General features: G+C 50.4%; 2 protein-coding genes and 1 long non-coding RNA gene across 5 annotated transcripts; 2 read left to right on the top strand and 1 right to left on the bottom strand.

The window, feature by feature from the left end:
• Positions 1–1,074: 1,074 nt before the first annotated feature.
• On the top strand, positions 1,075–4,082 carry SPN (sialophorin). The gene is made up of 2 exons (XM_032606515.1): positions 1,075–1,166; positions 1,517–4,082. The coding sequence occupies exon 2, from the start codon at positions 1,533–1,535 to the stop codon at positions 2,766–2,768; it is 1,236 nt and encodes a 411-aa protein (XP_032462406.1). The 5' UTR covers positions 1,075–1,166; positions 1,517–1,532; the 3' UTR covers positions 2,769–4,082.
• On the top strand, positions 3,320–21,116 carry QPRT (quinolinate phosphoribosyltransferase). Of its 3 annotated transcripts, none has more exons than XM_032606519.1 (4): positions 3,320–3,457; positions 19,227–19,762; positions 20,338–20,469; positions 20,549–21,116. In XM_032606519.1, the coding sequence occupies exons 2-4, from the start codon at positions 19,310–19,312 to the stop codon at positions 20,765–20,767; spliced, it is 804 nt and encodes a 267-aa protein (XP_032462410.1). In that variant the 5' UTR covers positions 3,320–3,457; positions 19,227–19,309; the 3' UTR covers positions 20,768–21,116. The 3 variants fall into 3 exon arrangements, with proteins under 3 accessions (XP_032462410.1, XP_032462407.1, XP_032462409.1); XM_032606516.1 differs by lacking the exon at positions 3,320–3,457 and adding an exon at positions 4,849–5,718; XM_032606518.1 differs by lacking the exon at positions 3,320–3,457 and adding an exon at positions 7,593–7,664 and having other exon boundaries at positions 20,549–21,041.
• On the bottom strand, positions 7,801–17,541 carry LOC116740685. The gene is made up of 3 exons (XR_004345927.1): positions 17,400–17,541; positions 17,221–17,262; positions 7,801–9,103 (listed from the first exon to the last, which is right to left on the bottom strand). It is a non-coding gene; the product is annotated as an uncharacterized LOC116740685 (long non-coding RNA).
• Positions 21,117–21,447: the final 331 nt, after the last annotated feature.

Here is a 21,447-nt window from a genome sequence, read left to right as displayed (position 1 = left end):
ATTCTCCAAGCTCAGTGTTCCTCAGCTGTGGGGCAAGCCTCTCCGTGGTCACCCCTGTGGGGCTCAGGGGGGTAAGTGGAACTGAAGCAGACGGCGCTCCTGCTGAGCAATGAGTTTGCTGAGCAATGAGTAGTGGATTCCTATGTCTGTGATCCAGGAGTCTCACGTCTTTGTCAGACTTACTCGTTAGCTTGTGAGTGGGGTACAATCCCAGGCCCTGACATTGGCCTGTTTCAATCATCTATCATGTACGTGCATTATTACTTTTACAACATAAAAATCAGTTTTGATTTTTTCAAAAGAAAGGCAAAAAACCGTACACATACTGAGAGTCAAAGCTTACAAATTAAAGGAAAATAAGAAAACATCAAACACCCAAAGAAGAAAGTAAAGAATTCTCTACTCATACCTACCCAGTGAAACTTGTTAACACCTCAGTGAATAGCTTTTCAGACTGCCTTCCATGTAGATTCCCACATTTTTACTAGTCTTCTGCAAAAGTAAGATCATAGCATATACAGTGCTTAATAACCACCTTGATTTAGTCAGGCAGTCCACGACTGGGGGCCATTGTAGTGACCTACCCCTGCAAGCTTCTTGAGAAGTCAAGAGCCCACCAGGGATTTCACACAGCCTGCAAAGCCTTCCACTGCCCCAGCCAGAGTCGAGGGCTTCCTCTTGCCCTGGTACTTCCTGGGAGCTCTTGGGGCAGGAGAAGTGTTAGCCTTGGGTGCTGGCCTAACAGCTCGGGGACCACAAAGGCAAAGGAAACCACCTTCCCCTCCCATCTCCTCCTCCGCACCCCCTGGTTCTCAAGCATGCATTTCCACCACCCCTGCTCTGACACATATCCCTATCCCAGCTTCACTGCTTGCCATCCCATTTTCCAGAGGAGACCCGGGAATCCCCATTCCAGACCCCGCCCACCATCCCCACCTGCTTCAGCTGAGACCCCAGAGCCCCTGTCATCATCTCAGACCCTGAAAGAGCGAGTGATGCCTCTCTCATCACACGGCAATGTAGGAGCAGGGCGGGTGGGGCAGGATGCTGGGGTGGGTGGAGCCAGGGCCACTTCCTTTCCCCTTGAGGCCCCACCACCAGTCTTGCCCCAGCTTCAGGAATTGGAGCAGCCTGGTCCCAGCCCTGTGCCCTTATCCGCTGAGCTGGTAAGTGGTGTGACCTGGTGGGGCAGGGGCTTCAGTGGACCTGGGAATGTGCCTCTGGCTTGAGAAGACCTTGATAGATAATGGGAAAAGAGGACGAGGAGGGGGTGGGCTGTTGCTGGAGCTGGGGCTGCCAACGCCCAAGGGGGCCTATGGGGTAGATTCGATGGGGGAGCTGCCAGCGTCTTGTTACTTCTGATACTAGTAAAAGCAAGGATGGAAAAAGCCGTTGAACCGCAGAGTTGGGCCCGGCAGTTGGCAGGGAAGTGGGCAGGAGGGAGGGCCTGGCTAGGTCCTGCCCCCCCGCCCCCAGCTCCTTATGTATTTTATTTCTTCAACTTCCCCACCCTCAGGTCCCAACTCCTGCTCATGCCTGTTGCTTTGGAAATGATCCTGCTTCTCTTCCTCTTTGGGAGCGTCTGGGCCCAAAACACGAGCTCAGAGTCTCCGAATGGCACAATTACTTTGCAGGAGTTGGAACCCACAGGGTCCTCTGCTTCTTTGGTCTCAAATATCTATGAGACCACAAAATTCAACTCAATGACATCTAATTTTGCAACAACCGAGGTCCCTAAGACAGATAACAGTACTGAGCACAAGATCTTCCCGCCTTCCTCAACTCCCTATACAGCCAATGAGGTTTCCTCTCCTGGGACTTCCATTGCTGCCAGCAGGGGCCCTCCTGTAAATGAGTCAATAATCTCCCAGAAAGATTCCGCCAAAACATTATCAATGCCCCTGGAAATCTCTAATGCAACCAGTATACCTGCTGTCCCAGTAGTGAAATCTGCAGGATTCCACACTACGACTGGTGAAACCGTGGCAACTAGCCCTCTGGAGACCTCCAGTGGGACCAGTGGACCCCCTGTCACCACAGCTACTAGCTCTCTGGAGACCTCTGATGGGACCAGTGGACCCCCTATCACCACAGCAATTAGCTCTCTGAAGACCTCCAATGTGACCAGCGGACCCCCTGTCATCATGGAAACTAGCTCTCTAAAGACTTCCAAGGAGACCAGTGGACTTCCTGTCACCATGGCAACTACGTCTCTGAAGACCCCCCTGGGGACCAGTGGCTCCCCCACCTTTGGAGTAAAAATATCCAGCCCAACGTCCTCCACAAGCAGTAGGTCCTCCCCAAATTCAGGTTGGGAGACAAATGGCACCTTGCTGGTAGCTGTGCTTGTGGCCCTGCTGGTGCTCATTTTCCTCATGGCACTACTTCTGCTGTGGCGCCAGCGGCAGAAGCGGAAGACGGGAGTAGTGACACTCAACAGGGGTGGAAAACACAACGGGGTGGCAAATGCCTGGGCTGGGGTAGCCCAGGTGTCTCATGAGGAGGCCGCGACAATAACAGAGGGAGTGTCTGGGGGTAACAATGACTCTGGGGCCCCCCAGGGGGAGGGGTCTGGCCAGCGGCCCACACTTACCACTTTCTTTGGTAGACGGAAGTCTCGCCAGGGCTCCGTGGCGCTGGAGGAGCTGAAGCCTGGGCCATCCCCCAGCCTAAAGGGGGAGGAAGAGCCACTCGTGGGCAGCAAGGATGAGGCTGTGGAGACCTCTACTTCTGATGGGCCAGAAGAGAGAGATGTGGAGGCCCCTTAACGTTTGAGAGTAATAAGACTGGAGCTCAGAATCGTTCCCGCTTTCATCACCTTCCCTCCTGTCATCACATCCAGCCTCATCATCACCCAGCATTTTCACCCAGCACCCTTTGGATTTTCATCCAGCATCTTCACCCTGAATCATCATTCAGCTCTTCTAGCCAGCAGCCCATGCAGCACCCACATCCAGCACGTAGATCAGGGCTGACACCCACTGAACCCTTGTAGACTGAATGAACGAACTTTCCTCATCAACCCCTACTTCTCCCCATCACATTTTTTCCACATTTCTGTCCTTGAAACCAGCTGCTGAGTCTCCGTAAAGGCCAAACTTCCTTGACTTACGATTTCTCAGAGGATTCCCCAGGAATACCAGAGTCTGGGAAGAAGAGAAAATGGCAACCCAGCAAACTCCCACCTTAGGATTACTCTGGAAAGTACATTTGGCCCCATGGATTAGGCCAGTCCTACCGGCTCAGCCCATGAACTGCCTTTAACTCCATGCCCCAGTGCTCTGTGCTAGGCCAGCCTGGAGCATGGGCTGGGTGGTGTCACCCAGCTGTGGTCTCAGGTGCGTCTGAGACGGCCCCTGGACCCTAGGCTGGCTCACGGTCCCAGCCACCGCATTTTCCCCCAACTCTGGACTGAGACAGCCAGAGGCTTCAGCTGTTTCTCCTCGCAAGAGCAGAGGTGAGAAGAGTTTCTGGGCAGATGTAGTTCTTAGAAGTCTCGGCACCTGCGTGGGTCCACTCATGCATGCAGTTTGTGTGCAAGAGGCGAGGACTTGGTGATGCTTGTGAAGGGCAGTGGCTAGTACAGTTGGGTGAGGGAGGGGGCAGGAAGGGCTGCAGAGGCTGAGGAGATGCCGCCCTCAGGAGGTGCTGAGAACATAGGCACCCTCGTCTTTGCTCCGATGGGGTGGAGGTGGAAGATTTAATTCCGTCTGTGGCAGGGCTTGACAGAAAGACTGCATGTGTGACCAAGTGTGGTTCTTCAGCTCAGCCGCTATGTCCCTTCCTCAACCCCCCCCCCCACTCCCCCCACCCTCCACCCCCCCTCTCCCCAGTGCACACACGAGAGTCCCAGGTCATGCTGATGCTGTTACAAGTTTAATGTGTTTGTCTGTATCCCCTCTTCCATTCTACAAGGAGGGTCAGTGAGAGAGTGAGCTGTGACAGGCCTCCAGAACCAGGGGCATCCCTGTGGCTCTGGGATGGAGAGGAGGGGACAAGACCCAACTGTGCTATCTCTGAGACCAGCCCAGGCCAGAACCCAGGGCACCGCATGAACCAGAGGCCGTTGGTATTTCCCCAGGGCAAAGAGGAAATTTGCAAAGAGGAAGTTGTTGGGTCAGAGGAGCAGTGGATGAGAGCAGACACATTGACCTACAAAAGGAGAGGCCACGGGACTCCATGAGAGCGTGACTGCCAGGTGGTTTGGATTGGAGGGGACACCAGAGGCTGGGAAAGGGCCCCCAGGTGGGTCAGTTCATGGGGGTGTGGAAGAGGGATGAGGAGAGAAGCGGCAGAAAGTGGCCACGGATCCGCCTGGAGTTCTGCCACCCATGCCTGGGCGAGCTGGGGTGGAAATCCAGCCTTCACCACGCAAACCTGGGCGCCTTTTCTTTTTCTTTCTTGGACGTGCCACACAGGCACAAGGGGTCTTAGTTCCCCGACCAGGGATCGAACCTGCACACCCCCCCTCACCCCGGCCAAAATAAATAAATAATAAAATATTGAAAATACTAATTTTGTCCTGACAGTAAAACAACATTTTTCTTCTTTTGCAAAACTACCAGCACATTCTAGTTTCTTAAATAACAGGATTCTCGGGCTTCCCTGGTGGCGCAGTGGTTGAAAGTCCGCCTGCCGATGCAGGGGATGCGGGTTCATGCCCCAGTCCGGGAAGATCCCACATGCCGCAGAGCGGCTAGGCCTGTGAGCCATGGCCGCTGAGCCTGCGCGTCCGGAGCCTGTGCTCCACAACGGGAGAGGCCGCAACAGTGAGAGGCCCGCGTACCGCAAAAACAAACAAACAAACAAACAAAAAACACAGGATTTTCTCTCACACACAACCATATACAGTGTATTATTCTTCATCTTATATTTTAAAATGCATGTTTCTATTTTATTTCCAATAGTACACATTAAGATCATGGTTACAAATACAGCTTTGTCATCCAGTGCAAACTCCAGATGGAAGAAGGATTTGGATGGGGATGGTCTTGAGAAGTCTATTAATGTAATTCACTTTTGCAGACAGGAAAAGGGCCTCCGAGCATGGTTCTATGGACATTTCATTTCTGAAAATGGACATTTACGCCTCATTTTCCTCTGCATCCGTATTTCTGCTCCTGTTCTGGGGAGGTTGGATGTCGAGCCATTAGCCATCAGAAAACCCAGGGTATTTTGGATACCAGATACATGTCCCCAGCAATGAGCTGCCAATGGGTGCCTGTGTGCCTTAGCCCCTTGGGGTGCTTAGCATCTGCCTGCCCAGCTAGTGGCTTCAGGACAGCCTAGCTGGACCATGCCCCAGATCCCCAAAGCTGCCGGCCATGGAAAGGGCCACAAGCTCACTCCTGCGTTTGCGCATGCTCTGCCAGAAGCCTGCGCACCCCCGTCCTGTCCCACCACACACATGTCTTGACTTCCCGCCAAACTCCTCTCAACCATCAAGATGTAGTTCAAATGTCACTGCCTTTGCGAAGCCGCCCCTGCTGCCTCCATCCCAAACAGAGAGAGTATTTCTCTTGCAGCACCTTGCGTGACAGTACAAACAACTGGACTGTAATCCTGTGAAGGTGTCCCCCATTCATTGGGGTGTAGCCCCTTCAAGTCCACCTATCATCTTTGTGGCTCCAGAGGCCAGAGCCTGGCATGTCTACCGAATATATGTTTACTGAATGGAGAGGTGAATGGATTAATGAATGAGCAAACAATGGTTTTCAAGTAAACCATGGCAAGGTCAGATCTGTCCTTTGAATGAAACTGGCATCCAGGAGCATGGCCTGAGGCAGTGGGACCTGAGACGGGAGCATTAGTCTAGGTGAAGTTAGATAGAGTGGGAGTCTGGCCTAAGGTGAAAGAAGAGGTCAGGTTTGAAATATATTTATTCAGAGAATAAGGTTTTTAGAACGAATTGACTATTGAGGTGATGGGGGAAGAATGAGGTTTGACTCTTAAAGTTTCTGTCTTGGAAAATGGAGGAGATGCTGACATCACTATGTGGAAATGCAAAGAGGTGAGCAGTTTGAGGGGAAAACATGAGTATTTATTTATTTATTTTTTATTTATATTTTGGCCACACCGCGCACTTTGTGGGATCTTAGTTCCCCGACCAGGGATTGAATCTGGGCCACAGCAGTGAAAACGCTGAATCCTAGCTACCCGACAACCAGGGAACTCCCCATGAGGGGTGTTAGAAGTAGAGGCCTGGAAGTTGCAAGGGAAGTCAGAGCTGGAGATATAGATTAAGGAGTTATCTGATGTTAGATAGCAATTTAAATAATGGCATTGGTGGATAAATGCGTAAACTGTGTAGAATGAGAAAAGGAGAGAGCTGTGGAGAGAAGCTTCATGTGTTAGTCAGGGCAGGCTAAGTGCTGTAACAAACAACCCCCAAGTCTCAGGGGTAGAACTCAAGAGAAGCTTTTTCCTTGCTTATGTAACAATTTAATGTTGGCATTTGGAGGGTGACCTTCCATGAGGTCATTCAGGGACCCAGACTCCTTCCATCTTGTGGCTCTGTCATTCCCAGGGCAGATCATGGGAAGACTAGAGCGACACGCATCACTTTTGCTCACATTCCATTGGACAGAATTCAGTCATATGGTGGCCTCCATGCAAAGGAGGCTGGGAAATGTAGTTTAGCTTGTGCCCAAGAGGAAAAGAGGAACAGTCCCGCCACACTGAGGGGACACCACAGTCTGAGGGCTGCCTGTAGGAAGAAGGACCTGTAGGAAGCAGAAAAGAGCCTTTAGGAGAGAAACCAGGAGAAAATGACATCTGGAGGGGAAAAAGGGAGAAATAGTTTGGAGAAGGGCTGTCAGGAGCTGACCTGGACTAGAGTGAGGCAAGCAAGGCAGTAAGGTGTAAAATGGAGCTTGAGAGTGAGGCCTTCTTCAGTTTTGTGCCCCAGGACCCTTGCTTGCCTCACCCAAGTCCAAGTCCTGGCAGGGTCACATGCTGCAGAGGCAGAAATGGGAGAAGGCTGGGAAGAGGCCAGTGTCTGGCAATCAGTGGACTTTAGCAAGTGGTTCTGATGAAGAACTGGAGTCCCCAGCACTTCTGGGACAGGAACTTGCCTGAAGTCACAGTACAATAATTGGCAGTTTCCTGGTTTTCTTGTTCAGAAGCCCAGCTCTGATCTGCTCAGGGCCCTTAAAGTACCTTGGGAAGAAGGAAGAGAAGGAAAGTGGCTTTTTGTTGAGTTTCTACTCTGTGTCACCCACAGAGTTTTTTCACTTGATTCTCAGTTGAAGCCATGAGGTTGGTATTATCCCATTTTACAGCTAAGGAAATGGAGGCGCAGAAAAAGGTAAAGAAGTATTTGAGATCAAAAAGCAGGGAAGTAGGATTTCCCCAGTGCACCATCAAAAATGCTCTCCAGCCATCACAGGGAGCACACCCTGGGGCAGGGTCAAGGAGGCTGGGTGAGTGGAGAGAACAGGGCCGAGGCTCAGAGAGGAGAGGACTTCTGAGTTATATGACTGAGTGTCCTGGAGGCCAGAGGGAGCCCCAGAGAACCAGGGCAGGGCCGGTCAGGGCTGGTCAGACCGGCCCCTCCCCCTCCCCCTCCCGCCCCACCCCCTCCCCCAGTCTCCGGCCTCTCCAAACACTAGACGGAGCTGTGGGCACACCAGTCGGCCAGCTCCAGGCTGTCATGGACCCTGAAGGTAAAGAAGCCTCCCAGACCTCTCTCCCCTGTATCCTTACATCACCACCTGCCCCTCTCCTGCCCATCACCCATCCCGTCTTATCTCCGTCCCCATCCCCCACCTTCCCCAAGTCTTCGCTGGTCTCTAACTACTCTCTTACCCCTCCCCCATCTCCCTCCAACCTCTCTGAACCCAAGCACTCCTTTCTGCCCTGCAAAGACCTCTTCTCACTCTTCTTTATCCTTCTACGATAGGTTCCCAAGTGAGCTCTGGGGAAGAAAGGGGCTTGAGCCCCAGGAAATTCAGGGGTGGCCTGGAGTAGGCCACATCTCCTGGGGACTGAAGTGGCCGGGCAGTGGGAGGCTGGACCTGGAGCAGCTCTGGACTTTGCCCCTCACTAGCAGCTCTGGAGGAGTGAGGCAAAGTCCTGTCCCATCTGCCTCGGGGTGGGGGAAGGGAGCCTGAGTCCTGTGACCCCTGTGATTCCTGTGCATGTGGGGAGTGACATTGTGAAGGAGGCTGGATGCAGGATGATACACGCCAGGCTCTGGAGTCAAAAGGCTCCTGTTTGAATCCCAGCTCCACCAGGAACAGACTGTGTGTTCTTGAGCAAGTCACTTGATGTCTCAGAGCCTCACTTCCTTGTACTGCAATATCTGCAAAATGACAATAATAGTTCCCTGCTCACCAGGTTGGGGATGTGGGCGGGCGGGAAATGACATGAGCATGGAGGGCTCCCTGCAGTTCCACATTCCCCTCCCCGGGCTTCTCCTTCCCCAGCTCTGACCTTCCTCCCCTGGTCTAGGGCTTCTGCTGGCCCCATACCCAGCCCTTCTGGCTTGGCCGTGGAACCAGCTTTTGGGGGTCCAGACTACTTCTTGGTTTAGAAATGATCTCAGAGTCAGAGCCTGGGTTCAAGTCCCATCCCTGCCACCTGCTAGTTGTGTGACCTCAGACAAGATGCTTAGCCTCGCTGTGCCTCGGTTTCCTCATTGATCAGGTGAGAGCAGTGTCTTCCCTTGGGTTGTGGTGAGGATGAAATGAGATCATACACGTCAAGCGGCTGGCACAGAAATCACTCAGTAGTTATGCTGGAGTCACATCCATCACTCCAGTCTGCCTCTCCAGTCCTGAACCTGCCCCAGGTTCCAGTTCCATTTTGGGGACATGTCCCTGGCGTGTCAAAATCAAAGTCCTCCCCTACGCCAGTTCCGTTTCTATTCGTGCCTCAGCAGCCTCCTACTCGGACTGGAAACCTCAGGGTCACCTTTGACAGCTCAGTCTCCCTCGAACCCCAATATCCAGACAGTTGCTGCATCTATGGATTTACCTCCACGTCTTTCTGCTCCCACCTCCCTCTGACGGAGCCTTCCTCTGCCTGGCAGCCTTCACGCACGTGATGACACTGATGTTTAACTCTGGGCCAGGCCAGCAGTGTCGGCTCTGGGATCACTGACCTGCGGGAATTAAACCAGGAGGGAGTAGTCGAGTCAGGGGGTGAGGCAAAGGCTGGGGACGTGGGGCAAAGGAGGGGCGAGGACAGAGTTGGGGCAGAAGCAGATGGCAGGCTGGGGGCCAAGGTGTGAGGGGGCGGGGCCAGGTCTGGAGGCATGGTGTGCAGGGAGCGGTCCCCTTACAGATGCCCTGCCCTTACATTTTACCGGGACTCACTGCTTCCTGGTCCAGGCTGTTGCAACAGCCTTGCAACTTATATCTTTCAAAAACGCTAGGCACAACTTAAACATTTAAACTCACAAGTGCATTTTTTTTTTTTTTTTTTTTTTTGCGGTACGCGGGCCTCTCACTGTTGTGGCCTCTCCCGTTGTGGAGCACAGGCTCCGGACGCGCAGGCTCAGCGGCCATGGCTCACGGGCCCAGCCGCTCCGCGGCATGTGGGATCCTCCCGGACCGGGGCACGAACCCGTGTCCCCTGCATCGGCAGGCGGACTCTCAACCACTGCGCCACCAGGGAAGCCCCCACAAGTGCATTTTTGATCAAGTGACTTCTGATCAAAAGTCTTCCGGATTTTCCATTGCTTATTGAATGAGAACCTAACTGTTTCCTATCATTCAGGGCCTGCTCAGTCTGGCCCCGTCCTACCACTCAGCTCTCTCTCTCGCTACCCTCCACGTGCAACTTCACCGACATATACCCCAGGCCTCCCACTGCTGGGCCTTTGCTCTCTCCCATTCTCTCTGCTTGGGGGGCCTTCCTCTCACCTGTCCAATGCCAGCCTATTCTCAGAGCCAACCTTCCTGAGTCTTCTCTTACTGCTCTTGTATCTTAACGACAGGTCATCTCTCCTTGCTCTGAAACCCTATAGGTCATTTTACCACTTGTGTGATGGGCAATCGCATCTGGCTCTATTTGGAGGTCATTTCTCCTCTCTAGGGAGAGAAGGGGAAAAGGAAAGAACATTTATCTGGAAGCTGGGGTGCTAACCAGCCTCTGTCTCCCTCTGGTGTTTGCCAAATGGATCAACAAATAAATAGATGGGAGAACAAAATTGCCGCAAGTCAGACACCTGGGTTCAAAGGCATCTGGCTGGGCATTGGCTCAGGCACTTGACGTGAATCACCCATTCCCTCCTCGTTGTAGCCCTGTGACTTCCTCATGAAACTGACTCTCAGAGAGGTTAGGAAATTGCCTAGCGTCACCCAGCATGTAGGTGATGGAGCTGGGATTCAAACCAGGCGTTTCTGAACCCTCAACCCAAGCTCTTCCTACTACACCAGGGACAGAGCCCTGGATTCTTGAGTGTGGCTTGTAGAGCTCTGTGAATAGTGATATAATAAATATATAATAATTTTAAGTATAATTTTGTGCTCAGTGTGGTGAGGTTGGGTACATGAGGGGACTCTGGGGCCAGCCCGCCTAGACTTATGATCTTGCCTCCACACTTCCCAGCTGTGTGAACTTTGGGCAAATTACTTGCTTCTTCAGTGCCTCAGTTTCCTTATCTGTAAAATGGAGATAATAATGGTACCTCCTTATGAGGGTTGTTGTGAGGATTAAATGTGTTAATATATAGAATATGCTGGGAACAGTGCTTGGGAAGGACCATAAAAGTGTTAGCTGTTATTATTATTACACATGATGTCACTCTAGATTCTGTTATAGACAAGTGGTAGCAGGCACCAGAGTTGGGTTTTTTTTTTTTTTTTTTTTTTTTTTTTGCGGTACGCGGGCCTCTCACTGTTGTGGCCTCTGCCGTTGCGGAGCACAGGCTGTGGACGCGCAGGCTCAGCGGCCATAGCTCACGGGCCCAGCCGCTCTGCGGCATGTGGGATCTTCCCGGACTGGGGCACGAACCCGTGTCTCCGGCATCGGCAGGCGGATTCTCAACCACTGCACCACCAGGGAAGCCCGGCACCAGAGTTTTAAGAAAAACTTATAAAGGCAAAACCTTTAAAACTGACGTCTATCTATTTAATTTTTTTTCCTGTAAATTGGAGAAAACAATCATTACTTGGTTTTAGCTGGAACACTTTGTCAGCCTCGTATAACATCACTGTTGCTGCAAGCACAGGCCACATGGTTACACGTGGTTACACATCAAATTAAGAACAAAAACTTGTGATAATTTGTTTTAGGTGCATTTGCAGACCCTGACTTTGTGCCCGCCCATCAAAGGCATGAATGAGTGTTTATTAAATGACTGAAGGAAAGATGCAGAGATGGAAGTTCTGATTCTGGCCCAGTCTCTCCCGGTACAGAGACACTGGCCAGTTAGGGCAATATAGAAACACAGTAAAAGTCAGTCAACAATCCAGACAAGAACGGCACAAGTGCCAGTGGGGGAAAATGTCTTCAAATATTCTGCCAGAGTCAGTTTATCTATATCGTTTTACATTATTTGTAAAGAGACAAATGCAGGAAATTTCCAGATGCTTTTCCCTCAAAAACAGAGGCACCAATTTTAATAAAATTTAATAAATTAAATGTAATAAAATTCTGGAATAACCAATTAAGAAAGGATTGCCTCGAGAGATCAAGGTTATACCCCACAGGGTAACACTGTAATCTCTGAAGTCCAGGCATCTTGAGAGAATATTTACATATAACAACGGCAAGAATAAAAAGGGGACAGGGCGTTACAGCTGTTTCCTCTGTGCAGCCACTTCTCCTCAGGCAGCTGCAAAAACAGCCCCACTCCTCTCTGCAGTTCCTTTCGCGACAGTGGCTAATTAGGAGAGCCCTTATTTTCAAAGCTACCCACAGGAATCCCTTTTGTTGGAAATGCACGAGAGAGTTGGGGCCTAAAGAAAACCAGATGTATTTATTTTTCACGAACATTCTGCATTTACAATAGGCGATCAGAACAGCTGATCTTGCCTAAGTGGGCAAGAGAGTAACCCGTGGGTGAAGGCTGTGTGGTTCTAAAACCACCTTCTGTGTGTGGACAGGGAAGACCAGGGTCCACGTCAATCATTTTCTTTTCTCTTTTTCTTTAATGTTTTGAATGGTTTGTTTTTTTGCCTCGCTGCATGGCCTGTGGGATCTCAGTTCCCCAACCAGGGATCGAACCCGTGCCTCCTGCAGGGAAAGCACAGAGTCCTGACCACTGGATGGCCAGGGAATTCCCATTTTCTAGCTCTGCTCTTTAGGTAATTTCCCTTTGCATTTCTGAGCCTAGGTTCTCTGCCTACAAATGGCCTTTACCATGAAGAAGGACAGGTGGGATTTGTGACATTGTATATATAGCAAGTGCCCGGCATCTGGTAGGCACCAGTGTATGGTAGCTATTGTTCTCTTCCTGCGGTTCAGAAGCTCTCAACTCTGCTACAAATTAGAATTAAATTACCACATTCCAGACCAGTTATATCAGAATCTCTGTGGGTGGGACCCAGACATTGCATTTGGCAAGCCTCTCCAGATAATTCCATTGTGTAGTCAAGGTTGAGAATCACTGCTCTATTCATCCTAAAAACACTTTCCTTGGGACTTCCCTGGTGGTCCAGTGGTTAAGACCCCATGTTTCCAATGCAGGGGGCGTGGGTTCTATCCCTTTTCAAGGAACTAAGATCCCGCATGGCATGCGGTGTGGCTGAAAAAAACAAAACAAAACAAAAAACTTTCCTTCACCCTATCTTAAGTGAGGGCCCTCTCTCTCCTTTTCTTATTTACCTATTTATTTTACTTTTTTATTATAGAGAATTTCAAACATACACAAAAATAGACAGAAAAGTATGATGAATCCTCATGTACCCATCATCCAGCTTCAACAACCACCAAATTTTGGCCAAGCCAGTCCCATCCATACCTTTGTTTTTCTTTTCTTTTTTTTTTTGGCTGCGCCACACGGCTTGCGGGATCTTAGTTCCTCAAACAGGGATCGAACCTGTGCCCCCTGAAGTGGAAGCATGGATTCTTAACCACTGGACTGTCAGGGATGTCCCCACACCCTTTCTAATTTCTACCTTCCAAGATTACCTTAAAGTAAAACCAGCTGTCAAGTCTCTTCATACATAAACATCTCAGTATTTTAATATTTTTTATTATTTTTAAAAGATAAGGACTTTTAAAAATTAATTAATTAATTAATTATTGGCTGCATTGGGTCTTTTTTAAAAATTTTAATTTAATTTTAATTTATTTTATTTTTGGCTGAGTTGGGTCTTCGTTGTTGCGCGCGGGCTTTCTCTAGTTGCCGCGAGCGGGGGCTACAGTTCGTTGCAGTACGCAGGCTTCTTATTGTGGTGGCTTCTCTTTGTTGTGTAGCACGGGTGTTAGGCACTCGGGCTTCAGTAGCTGTGGCACGTGGGCTCCTTAGTTGTGGCTCGTGGGCTCTAGAGCACAGGCTCAGTAGTTGTGGCACACGGGCTTAGTTGCTCCGCGGCATGTGGAATCTTCCCGGGCCAGGGCTCGAATCCATGTCCCCTGCATCGGCAAGCGGATTCTTAACCACCGCACCACCAGGGAAGGCCCAGGACTTTTCTTTTTTTCACAACCATAACCCGCTTCAAAAAAATGTCCTTAATGTTACCAAATACCCAGTCGGCATTCAGATTTTCAGTTGTTTCATAAAAGTTCTAATTTGGTTTCAATTTGTTTGTTTGAAGTAGTGTCCAAATAAGATCCATACATTAGTTTTTCCCCAGCTCTGCCGCTGGTTAGTATGCATTTTCGACTCTTTTAATCTTTTGTTTTCCTTGCAATGTATGTGTTGAAGAAATTAGGTTATCTTCTGGAGAGTTTCCTATGGTTGTATCCCCGTGGTATAGTTTAACATGTTCCTCTGTCTTCTGGTTTTCTTGTAATTGGTGGTTGCGTCTAGAAGTCTGATCTGACTCCGGTTCAGCTGTTTTGGCAAGAGGATTGCATAGGTCGGGGGATGTTCCATCAGGAGCGCCTAGTATCTGGTTGTCTTTCTTCTGATGTTGGCTTTTGATCCAATACCTGGATTCACTGGGTTATTAGGGCTGCAAAATAGTTTCCTGCCTTTTGTCAGAGCATTGGTTCTTGTTCGTTTGTTCAAGTGGACAATTCAAAGCTTTTTAGTAAACTTACTGAGTTTATGCCACCATCATCATAGGCCATTTCCATCACCCCAGTAAGATCCCACGTCATTTAATTTCCAGCCGCAGACCACCACTATTCTGATGTCTGTCTCTCTTAATTTGCCTTTTCTGGATGTTTCTTATAAACGGAGGGATACCACATATGGTCTTGCGTGAGCATTGGTTGTTAACCTTTCTGTGCATCTGAATCCCAGGTGGAGCATCTCCAAAACCTGGATGCCCAGGAACCACCCCGGAAAGATTCTGATTCAGTTGATCTGGAATGCACCTGAGCAGCAGAGTTCAAAAAGCTCCGCAGGTGATTCCAACGTGCAGCCCAGGCAGGGGGCCCTGCTTTCTCAGCTTCTGCAGAGAGGAGCTGTCCATACCCCTCCCCCACTTCCTCACCTCCTGTCTGTTCCTTGACCATGACAATGTGGCTTCTGCCCCTACCACAAGGCATTAAGACTGCCCTGGTGAAGCCCTCCCAGGGGCTAAGTACAATGCTCACTTTCAGCCTTCTTTCTTCTTCTTCTTCTTTTTTTCCTCTCAGCCTTTCTTCTGCTTTGCTTCTGCTCACACCCTAATTGCAGCCCTCTTCTCCTTCCAGACATCCACTCCCTCCTGGTGGGACTTCTGTTTTTGACAGCCACGCCTCTGTGTGACATTCAAATCCTGGCGTTTCCCACAGCCCTCCTCTTTCACCCTGCCCTGGTGATCTTACCCACTCAGTGACCATCTGCACACGCTGGTGGCTCCAATTTCTCCATTCCTCACCCACAAATCTCCTCTGAACTCCAGAACCTTCTTCTACCTGTCCTCTGTGCACAGCCACCCACGTTTCCTGATGGCATCTCGACCTTAACAACTGCAAGACCAAAGGCATTCTGTTTATTTATTTACTTATTGGCCACACTGCGTGGCTTGCAGGATCTTAGTTCCCCGACCAGGGATCGAACCCGCGCCCCTGGCAGTGGAAGCATGGAGTCCTAACCACTGGACCTCCGGGAAATTCCCCCAAAGTCATTCTTTTTCCCCAGCTCTGCCGCTCTGTCATACGCTCTGACCCACCCGGAGATCCAGTTTCTGTACCTGTAAAATGGGAATGAGCCTCTGTGGTGAGTTCCAAACTAGAGAGCGTCAGGGAGCTGAGGTGCCGTCGACTGGCCATCACAGGCGCGCAGCCTGTGTGGGTTGCTGATTGCTGCCGAACCCCTCCTCCTCCCCAGCCTACCCTGAACAATCCCTTATGTCAGTTTTCAGCTACCCAGGATGGAAACCCCAGGCTTCTACGTCGTATTAGCTGCCAATTCCAGTAGATTCTACCTTAGAAAAAACTCTCCCATTTGCCCCGGCTTGCTCTTCCTTTGGTTACTGCCCCAATTTGGGCCTTCATCAGTTTCTGTCTGGCCAACCGCCCCAGCCTCCTTTTGTCTCCCAGCCCATCTCCATTTGGTGGCTGAAGTGACCTTTCTAGAACAAAATCATAATCATATCATTCCCTCATTTAAAATTCTGTGATGGCTCCCAGGCTCTGTCCAAATTCCTCAGGTAATTGGTTTAGTCCCTTTTTCACTCTGGCCTCAGGCCCGAGACATTTCTCCCTTGAATCCTACTCAGCACCCCGTCACCTCCTCGCTCTATTTTCTTGCTTTTGAACCTTGAACACGTGCTGTTTCAGTCCGAAATGTCTTGCCCTCCTTCCTCCCCACCCCCCCACCCCTGCCTGGCAAACATTACTCATCCTTCAAGGCCACTAAAACTTCCCCCTTCCCCAGGGACATTTAGTCATTTCTTCCTCTTTGCTCCCATGACTCTTGGTAAATACTTCAGTCATCTCACCAGCAAACACACCTATAATGTTCCTGAAGGCTTTGCAAATATTAACTCCCTTAATTTTCATAACAAGCCTATGAGGTGATCAGTGTTATTATCCCCGTTACAGTTGGGACAATGAAGGCCCCTGATAGGTTGAGTCTCTTGCCCAAGATCACTTAGCTAAAAGTGACAGAGGCAGTATCGGAACCCAGGCCAAGTGGCCCCGGAGTCTGGGCTGTGATTCCACAGCACGTCCTCTCTGCTCAGAGAACTATCATCAAACACTTAGTATTAAACTAAACAATATGAAATTGCCAATATTTGACCGTTGACCTATACAAGCAGCACATTTGTCTTTGTCTGGGTCAGCGTGCTAGGCACTTGGGATACAGCAGAAAACTCAGTGGACATTTTGGCCCCAGACAGAAAACACCAGCAGAGGATGACATTGGGGGATGAACAAGGAGCTGGGTGAGCATGTGACCTGATTTAGGAGGTCTGTGAGAGCACCCGGCTGAGGAAGTGATATCTAAGAGAAGGTCTGAAGTTGAGTGAGAGGTGAAGAGGCAGTTTGGGGTGAGGGTGAGGAAAGGGACTTCTAGGAGAAGGCTCAGCCTTGGAACAGCATAAGCGAAGGCCTGAAAGCTAAGAGAAAGAGCTGCTCTCTTTGTCACCTAGCAATGAAGACCTGGCACAGAGCAGGTGCTCAACAAGGATTTGTCCAAAGAATCAATGAAAAATGGAAAGAAGTCAAGAGAGCTGGCACTAATACAATGAAAGTGAGGCTTTAAGCAGGAGAGCGATCCGCTTAAATTTCCTTTTCCTATGGTTTGATTTTAAAGTCAGGTTTAATGAGGTATAACCACAGACAGTAAAATTCACCCTTTTCTGTGTAAAGCTTTATGAGTCTTGACAAATGCGTCAGTGTTATAGCCACCATCACAGACGAGATCTAGACTAGTTCAATCACATCCCAAAACTTGTTGCTGCCCCCTTTGTGGCCAGCCCCTCTGCTCCCCCCTCCCCAGGCAGCCACTAGTCTGTTCTCTGTTGCTATCTTTTTTTTTTTTTCTTCCAGAATATAGTCATATAGATGGACACAAATAGCATGTCACCATTTGAATCTGGCTTCATAGAATAATACATTTGAGATGTGTGCCTATTGGGTATATCAATAGTTGGTTCCTTTTTTTTTATTGCCAAGTAGAATTCTACTGTATACATGCATCACAGTTTTTGTTTATCCAATACTCACCAGTCCAAGGATTCAAATTCACTTTAAAAGCAAACAGTGAATCTAAAAAAAAAAAAAAAAGAGTGGATATATGTATATGTATAACTGATTTACTTTGCTGTACACCTGAAACTCACACAACATGTGAATCAAATATACTCCAGTAAAAATTTAAAATAAAATAGCAAACATCACGGCACCTGGTCTGAATGGAGTGGGGGCCTTTGCATCCATCTCTGCTGTTCGTTCGCTGGCCTTTTGCCTGGCGGGACCGCGAACGGTGGAGGCAGGGACTATATTTTTCTCCCTATCACCGACTTTGTCTTTAGCATCTGGTCCACAGCTGGCTCTGTGTGAGAACGAAAGCCACGTGGGGCAGCTGTGGGCGGGAACTTTGGGGAGGAGGGTCAGGTGCGATAACTGAGGTCTGTGGCTGCTGGTGGGGGACAGGCTCTTGTCTTTGGGGAAGAAGGGCTGGACAAGAAGGGCCCTCCTTCTGCGAGTAGAGCAAGCCAGAATGTCTGGCCTTAACTTCAGCTTGGAGCAAAAGTGGGGGAAACAAAACTAAACAAAATAATACCCCTTCACATGCTATCGAATTGTCTACCCCTCCACCTATGGCACCGCCCACGAGACTGCAGGTCTTCTCTTGGCCGACAGATGGCGATGTCGCACTGCGCCTGAGTTCGGCCTCTGCGGTCACCCCATTCATTTCAACAGAGGCAGCGGTCCATCAACGTGGCACGCCGGCGGGAAGGACCTCAGAGACCGCCTTGTCCTTAACACTTATTTTACAGGCAAAGGGCTCACCCACACTCCTGAAGCTCTGTCTCGCAGAGCAGGGGCTCAAACCCAATTTCCCCGTGCTCTTTCCTTCTTATACAACCCCATCTCTAGAGAGGTGACAGTTTTTTTAAACATCAGGTGAAGGAGAGGTTTTCAAGCTAGAGGGCAAAGGTGGAGGAACAGATGTCCATGGCCACAAGGCCTGGCCAGTCTCGCTCTGCTGTCAATATGCTGTGCGACCTCAGCTGACTTGCCTTTCTTCTCTGGTCCTCAGTCTCCACATCTGTAAAAAGCTGAACTTCCAGCTTTAAAATTCTTGGTGCTATAGAGAAGGCAGGGATGGGAAAGACACACAGCTTACATTCTCCTGGGGGCTTCAGCTAGTAAATAACTGATCCTTCTATGCAAGGCAGACGGAAAGTCAAGAGTGGCTTTTAAAATTTATTTTTTATTCGTTTTAAAATAAATTTTATTTATTTATGTATGTATGTATGTACGTATTGTCTGTGTCGGGTCTTCCTTGCTGCGCGTGGGCTTTCTCTAGATGTGGCGAGTGGGGGCTACTCTTCGTTGTAGTGCGCAGGCTTCTCATTGCAGTGGCTTCTTTTGTTGTGAGCATGCGCTCTAGGCGTGCGGGCTTCAGTAGTTGTGGCGCGTGGGCTCAGTAGTTATGGCTCGTGGCCTCTAGAGCTCAGGCTCAGTAGTTGTGGCGCATGGGCTTAGTTGCCCCACAGCATGTGGGATCTTCCCGGACCAGGGCTCGAACCCGTGTCTCCTGCATTGGCAGGCAGATTCTTAACCACTGCGCCATCAGGGAAGCCCAGAGTGGCTTTTAGGTGGCTGCATTTCTCTTCCACTGGTGAATAGCTGTTGGTCTAGCACTAGGTTTACCAGATAAATTACAGGGCATCGGTTAAATTTGAATTTCAGAAAACTGACAGATAATTTTAAGGATAAGTATGTTCTAAATATAGCCTAGAATATATTTATACTAAAAAAGCTTTGATGTTTGTTGGAAATTTAAATTTAACTAGGTGTCCTATATTTTTATTTGGCCAACTGACAACCTGGTTCAGCTCACAAGGCCCACCCAGTGCCTCAGCCCTTCTCCTGGAACCCCCAGGTCTTCACCCTGATTGGCTAGTGCCCGATTCAGCCTGTTGTTAGGTATTTTGACAATCATCCCTGACTACCAGAAAGGCAGCCAAAATGTAACGCTGCTCTCCTTTTTTCCCTCCTAGGCCTGGCACTCCTGCTGCCCCCTGCCACTCTGGCCACCTTGGCAGAAAGCTGGCTTCGAGAGGACTGCCCAGGCCTCAACCACATGGCCTTGGTCACGGGGGCAGCCTCCTCACAGGCGGTGCTGTGGGCCAAGTCCCCCGGAGTGCTGGCTGGGAGGCCCTTCTTTGATGCCATCTTTGCCCAAGTCAACTGCCAGGTCTCCTGGCTCCTCCCCGAGGGATCAAAGCTGGTGCCTGTGGCCAAGGTGGCTGAGGTCCGGGGCCCTGCCCACTGCCTGCTGCTGGGGGAGCGGGTGGCCCTTAATATGTTGGCCCGCTGCAGTGGAGTTGCCAGCGCTGCCACTGCTGCTGTGGAGACCGCCAGGGGGACCGGCTGGGCCGGGCACGTGGCAGGCACGAGGAAGACGACGCCAGGCTTCCGGCTGGTGGAGAAGTATGGGCTCCTAGTGGGCGGGGCCGCCTCCCACCGCTACGACTTGGGAGGGCTGGTGATGGTGAAGGACAACCACGTCGTGGCAGCTGGTGGTGTGGAAAAGGTGTCTGTCTGTCCAGCTGAGCCCCTGCCCTGGCCCTGTTCCAGCCACCCCGCCAGCATTGCCCTTCCCTCTACCAGGGACCCCCAACCACCCCCTGGCAAATAGTGATGGCCTGGGAGTTGGGGCATGCAAGACTCCTTGACCCCTCAGTGGTTCCATCTGTAAAATGAACTGTTGGACTTGCTTCTTCACCAGCGTTCTTCTGCTGGTCGGTATGATATTCAAGGGAAAAGGACGAACTATTGGGAACCCAGTGTTGGGCAGGTCACTCTAGCTCCCTGGACCTGTTTCCCGTCTATGAAAATGTTCTTGAAGACCCTTTCCAGTCTTAATGTTCTGAGTCAATTGAACTCAGGTCCAAATGCCAAATAGTGCTGGATTTGGCCATTTTCTTAACCCACAAAAATGGTAATTTCACTTGGTTTCACCTAATATGCAAGAAGCCATTTCGATGCCTGGTTTCCTCATTAACCCCAAGCTCGTTATCCATCTGGAGCCTCTCGAATGCCAGTCCCAGCTCACTTGCCCAGGGCTGGCTGCCACCCGTTCTCACTCTCACCCTTGCCACCTGACAGGCGGTGAGGGGGGCCCGGCAGGCGGCCGACTTCTCCCTGAAGGTGGAGGTCGAGTGCAGCAGCCTGCAGGAGGCTGCGGAGGCGGCCGAGGCAGGAGCAGACCTCGTCTTGCTGGACAACTTCAGGCCTGAGGTGAGGCGGCGTCTGCTTCCTGGGAAGGGGAAGGGTCTGGGGCGGGGGCTTTCACCTCTCGCTGGCTTGCGTCCCACAGGAGCTGCACCCCACGGCCGCGGCGCTGAAGGCCCGGTTCCCGAACGTGGGCGTGGAGGCGAGCGGAGGCATCACGCTGGACAGCCTCCCTCAGTTCTGTGGGCCCCATATCGATGTCATCTCTTTGGGGATGCTGACCCAGGCTGCCCCGGCCCTCGATTTCTCCCTCAAGCTGTTTGCCGAAGGGGCCACTCCAGTGCCCTACGCCCGCTGCTCCTAAAGCCAAGGAGGCTACGCTGGCAGTGGGATAACACGGTTTTGTGCAACTCTCGCGATTTCACTTCTTCAAGTCCAGTGGCCAACAGAACACTCTCAAGTTAGCCTGGGCTAAAGTCCCACTCTGTCATGTACTGCTTGTGGGACCTCAAAGGACTGACTTCACCTCTGCTCACCTCAGTTTCCTAATCTGTAAAATGGGTCTAGCCAACCTTATGGATTTCTTTGGATGATAATTAACGCAGAGTAAGTGCTTAGTAAATGTTAGAAATTACCATTATTGGGCTTCCCTGGTGGCACAGTGGTTAAGAATCCACCTGCCAACGCAGGGGAAACAGGTTTGAGTCCTGGTCCCACATGCAACTAAGCCCGTGCGCCACAACTACTGAGCCTGTGCTCTAGAGCCTGCGAGCCACGACTACTGAGCCCACGTGCCACAACTACTGAAGCCCACGTGCCTAGAGCCCGTGCTCCACAACAATAGAAGCCACCGCAATTAGAAGCCTGCGCACCGCAACAAAGTAGCCCCCACTCGCCGCAACTAGAGAAAGCCACGCACAGCAACAAAGAACCAAAGTAGCCAAAAATAAATAAATAAAATAAATAAAGTTATTAAAAAAAAAGAAATTACCATCATTCATCTGTTCTAAGAAGCACTTTTTTCCTCCCACACACTGAAGTCAT

The sequence above is a fragment of the Phocoena sinus genome, chromosome 15 (assembly GCF_008692025.1).
Source record: "Phocoena sinus isolate mPhoSin1 chromosome 15, mPhoSin1.pri, whole genome shotgun sequence".
Taxonomy (NCBI): domain Eukaryota; kingdom Metazoa; phylum Chordata; class Mammalia; order Artiodactyla; family Phocoenidae; genus Phocoena; species Phocoena sinus.
The sequence above is the reverse complement of the archived record's forward strand: the minus strand, read 5'-3'. Positions and strand labels throughout refer to the sequence as shown.

What these genes read in the sequence shown, in the direction of transcription:
- SPN (XM_032606515.1), top strand. Translation starts at nt 1,533, where the DNA reads ATGCCTGTTGCTTTGGAAATGATCCTGCTTCTCTTCCTCTTTGGGAGC.
- QPRT (XM_032606516.1), top strand. Translation starts at nt 5,697, where the DNA reads ATGAGCAAACAATGGTTTTCAA. An exon ending in GAGCAAACAATGGTTTTCAA is followed by an intron (nt 5,719 to 19,226) that starts GTAAACCATGGC and finishes TTTCCCTCCTAG; the next exon opens with GCCTGGCACTCCTGCTGCCC. An exon ending in TGGACAACTTCAGGCCTGAG is followed by an intron (nt 20,470 to 20,548) that starts GTGAGGCGGCGT and finishes TGCGTCCCACAG; the next exon opens with GAGCTGCACCCCACGGCCGC.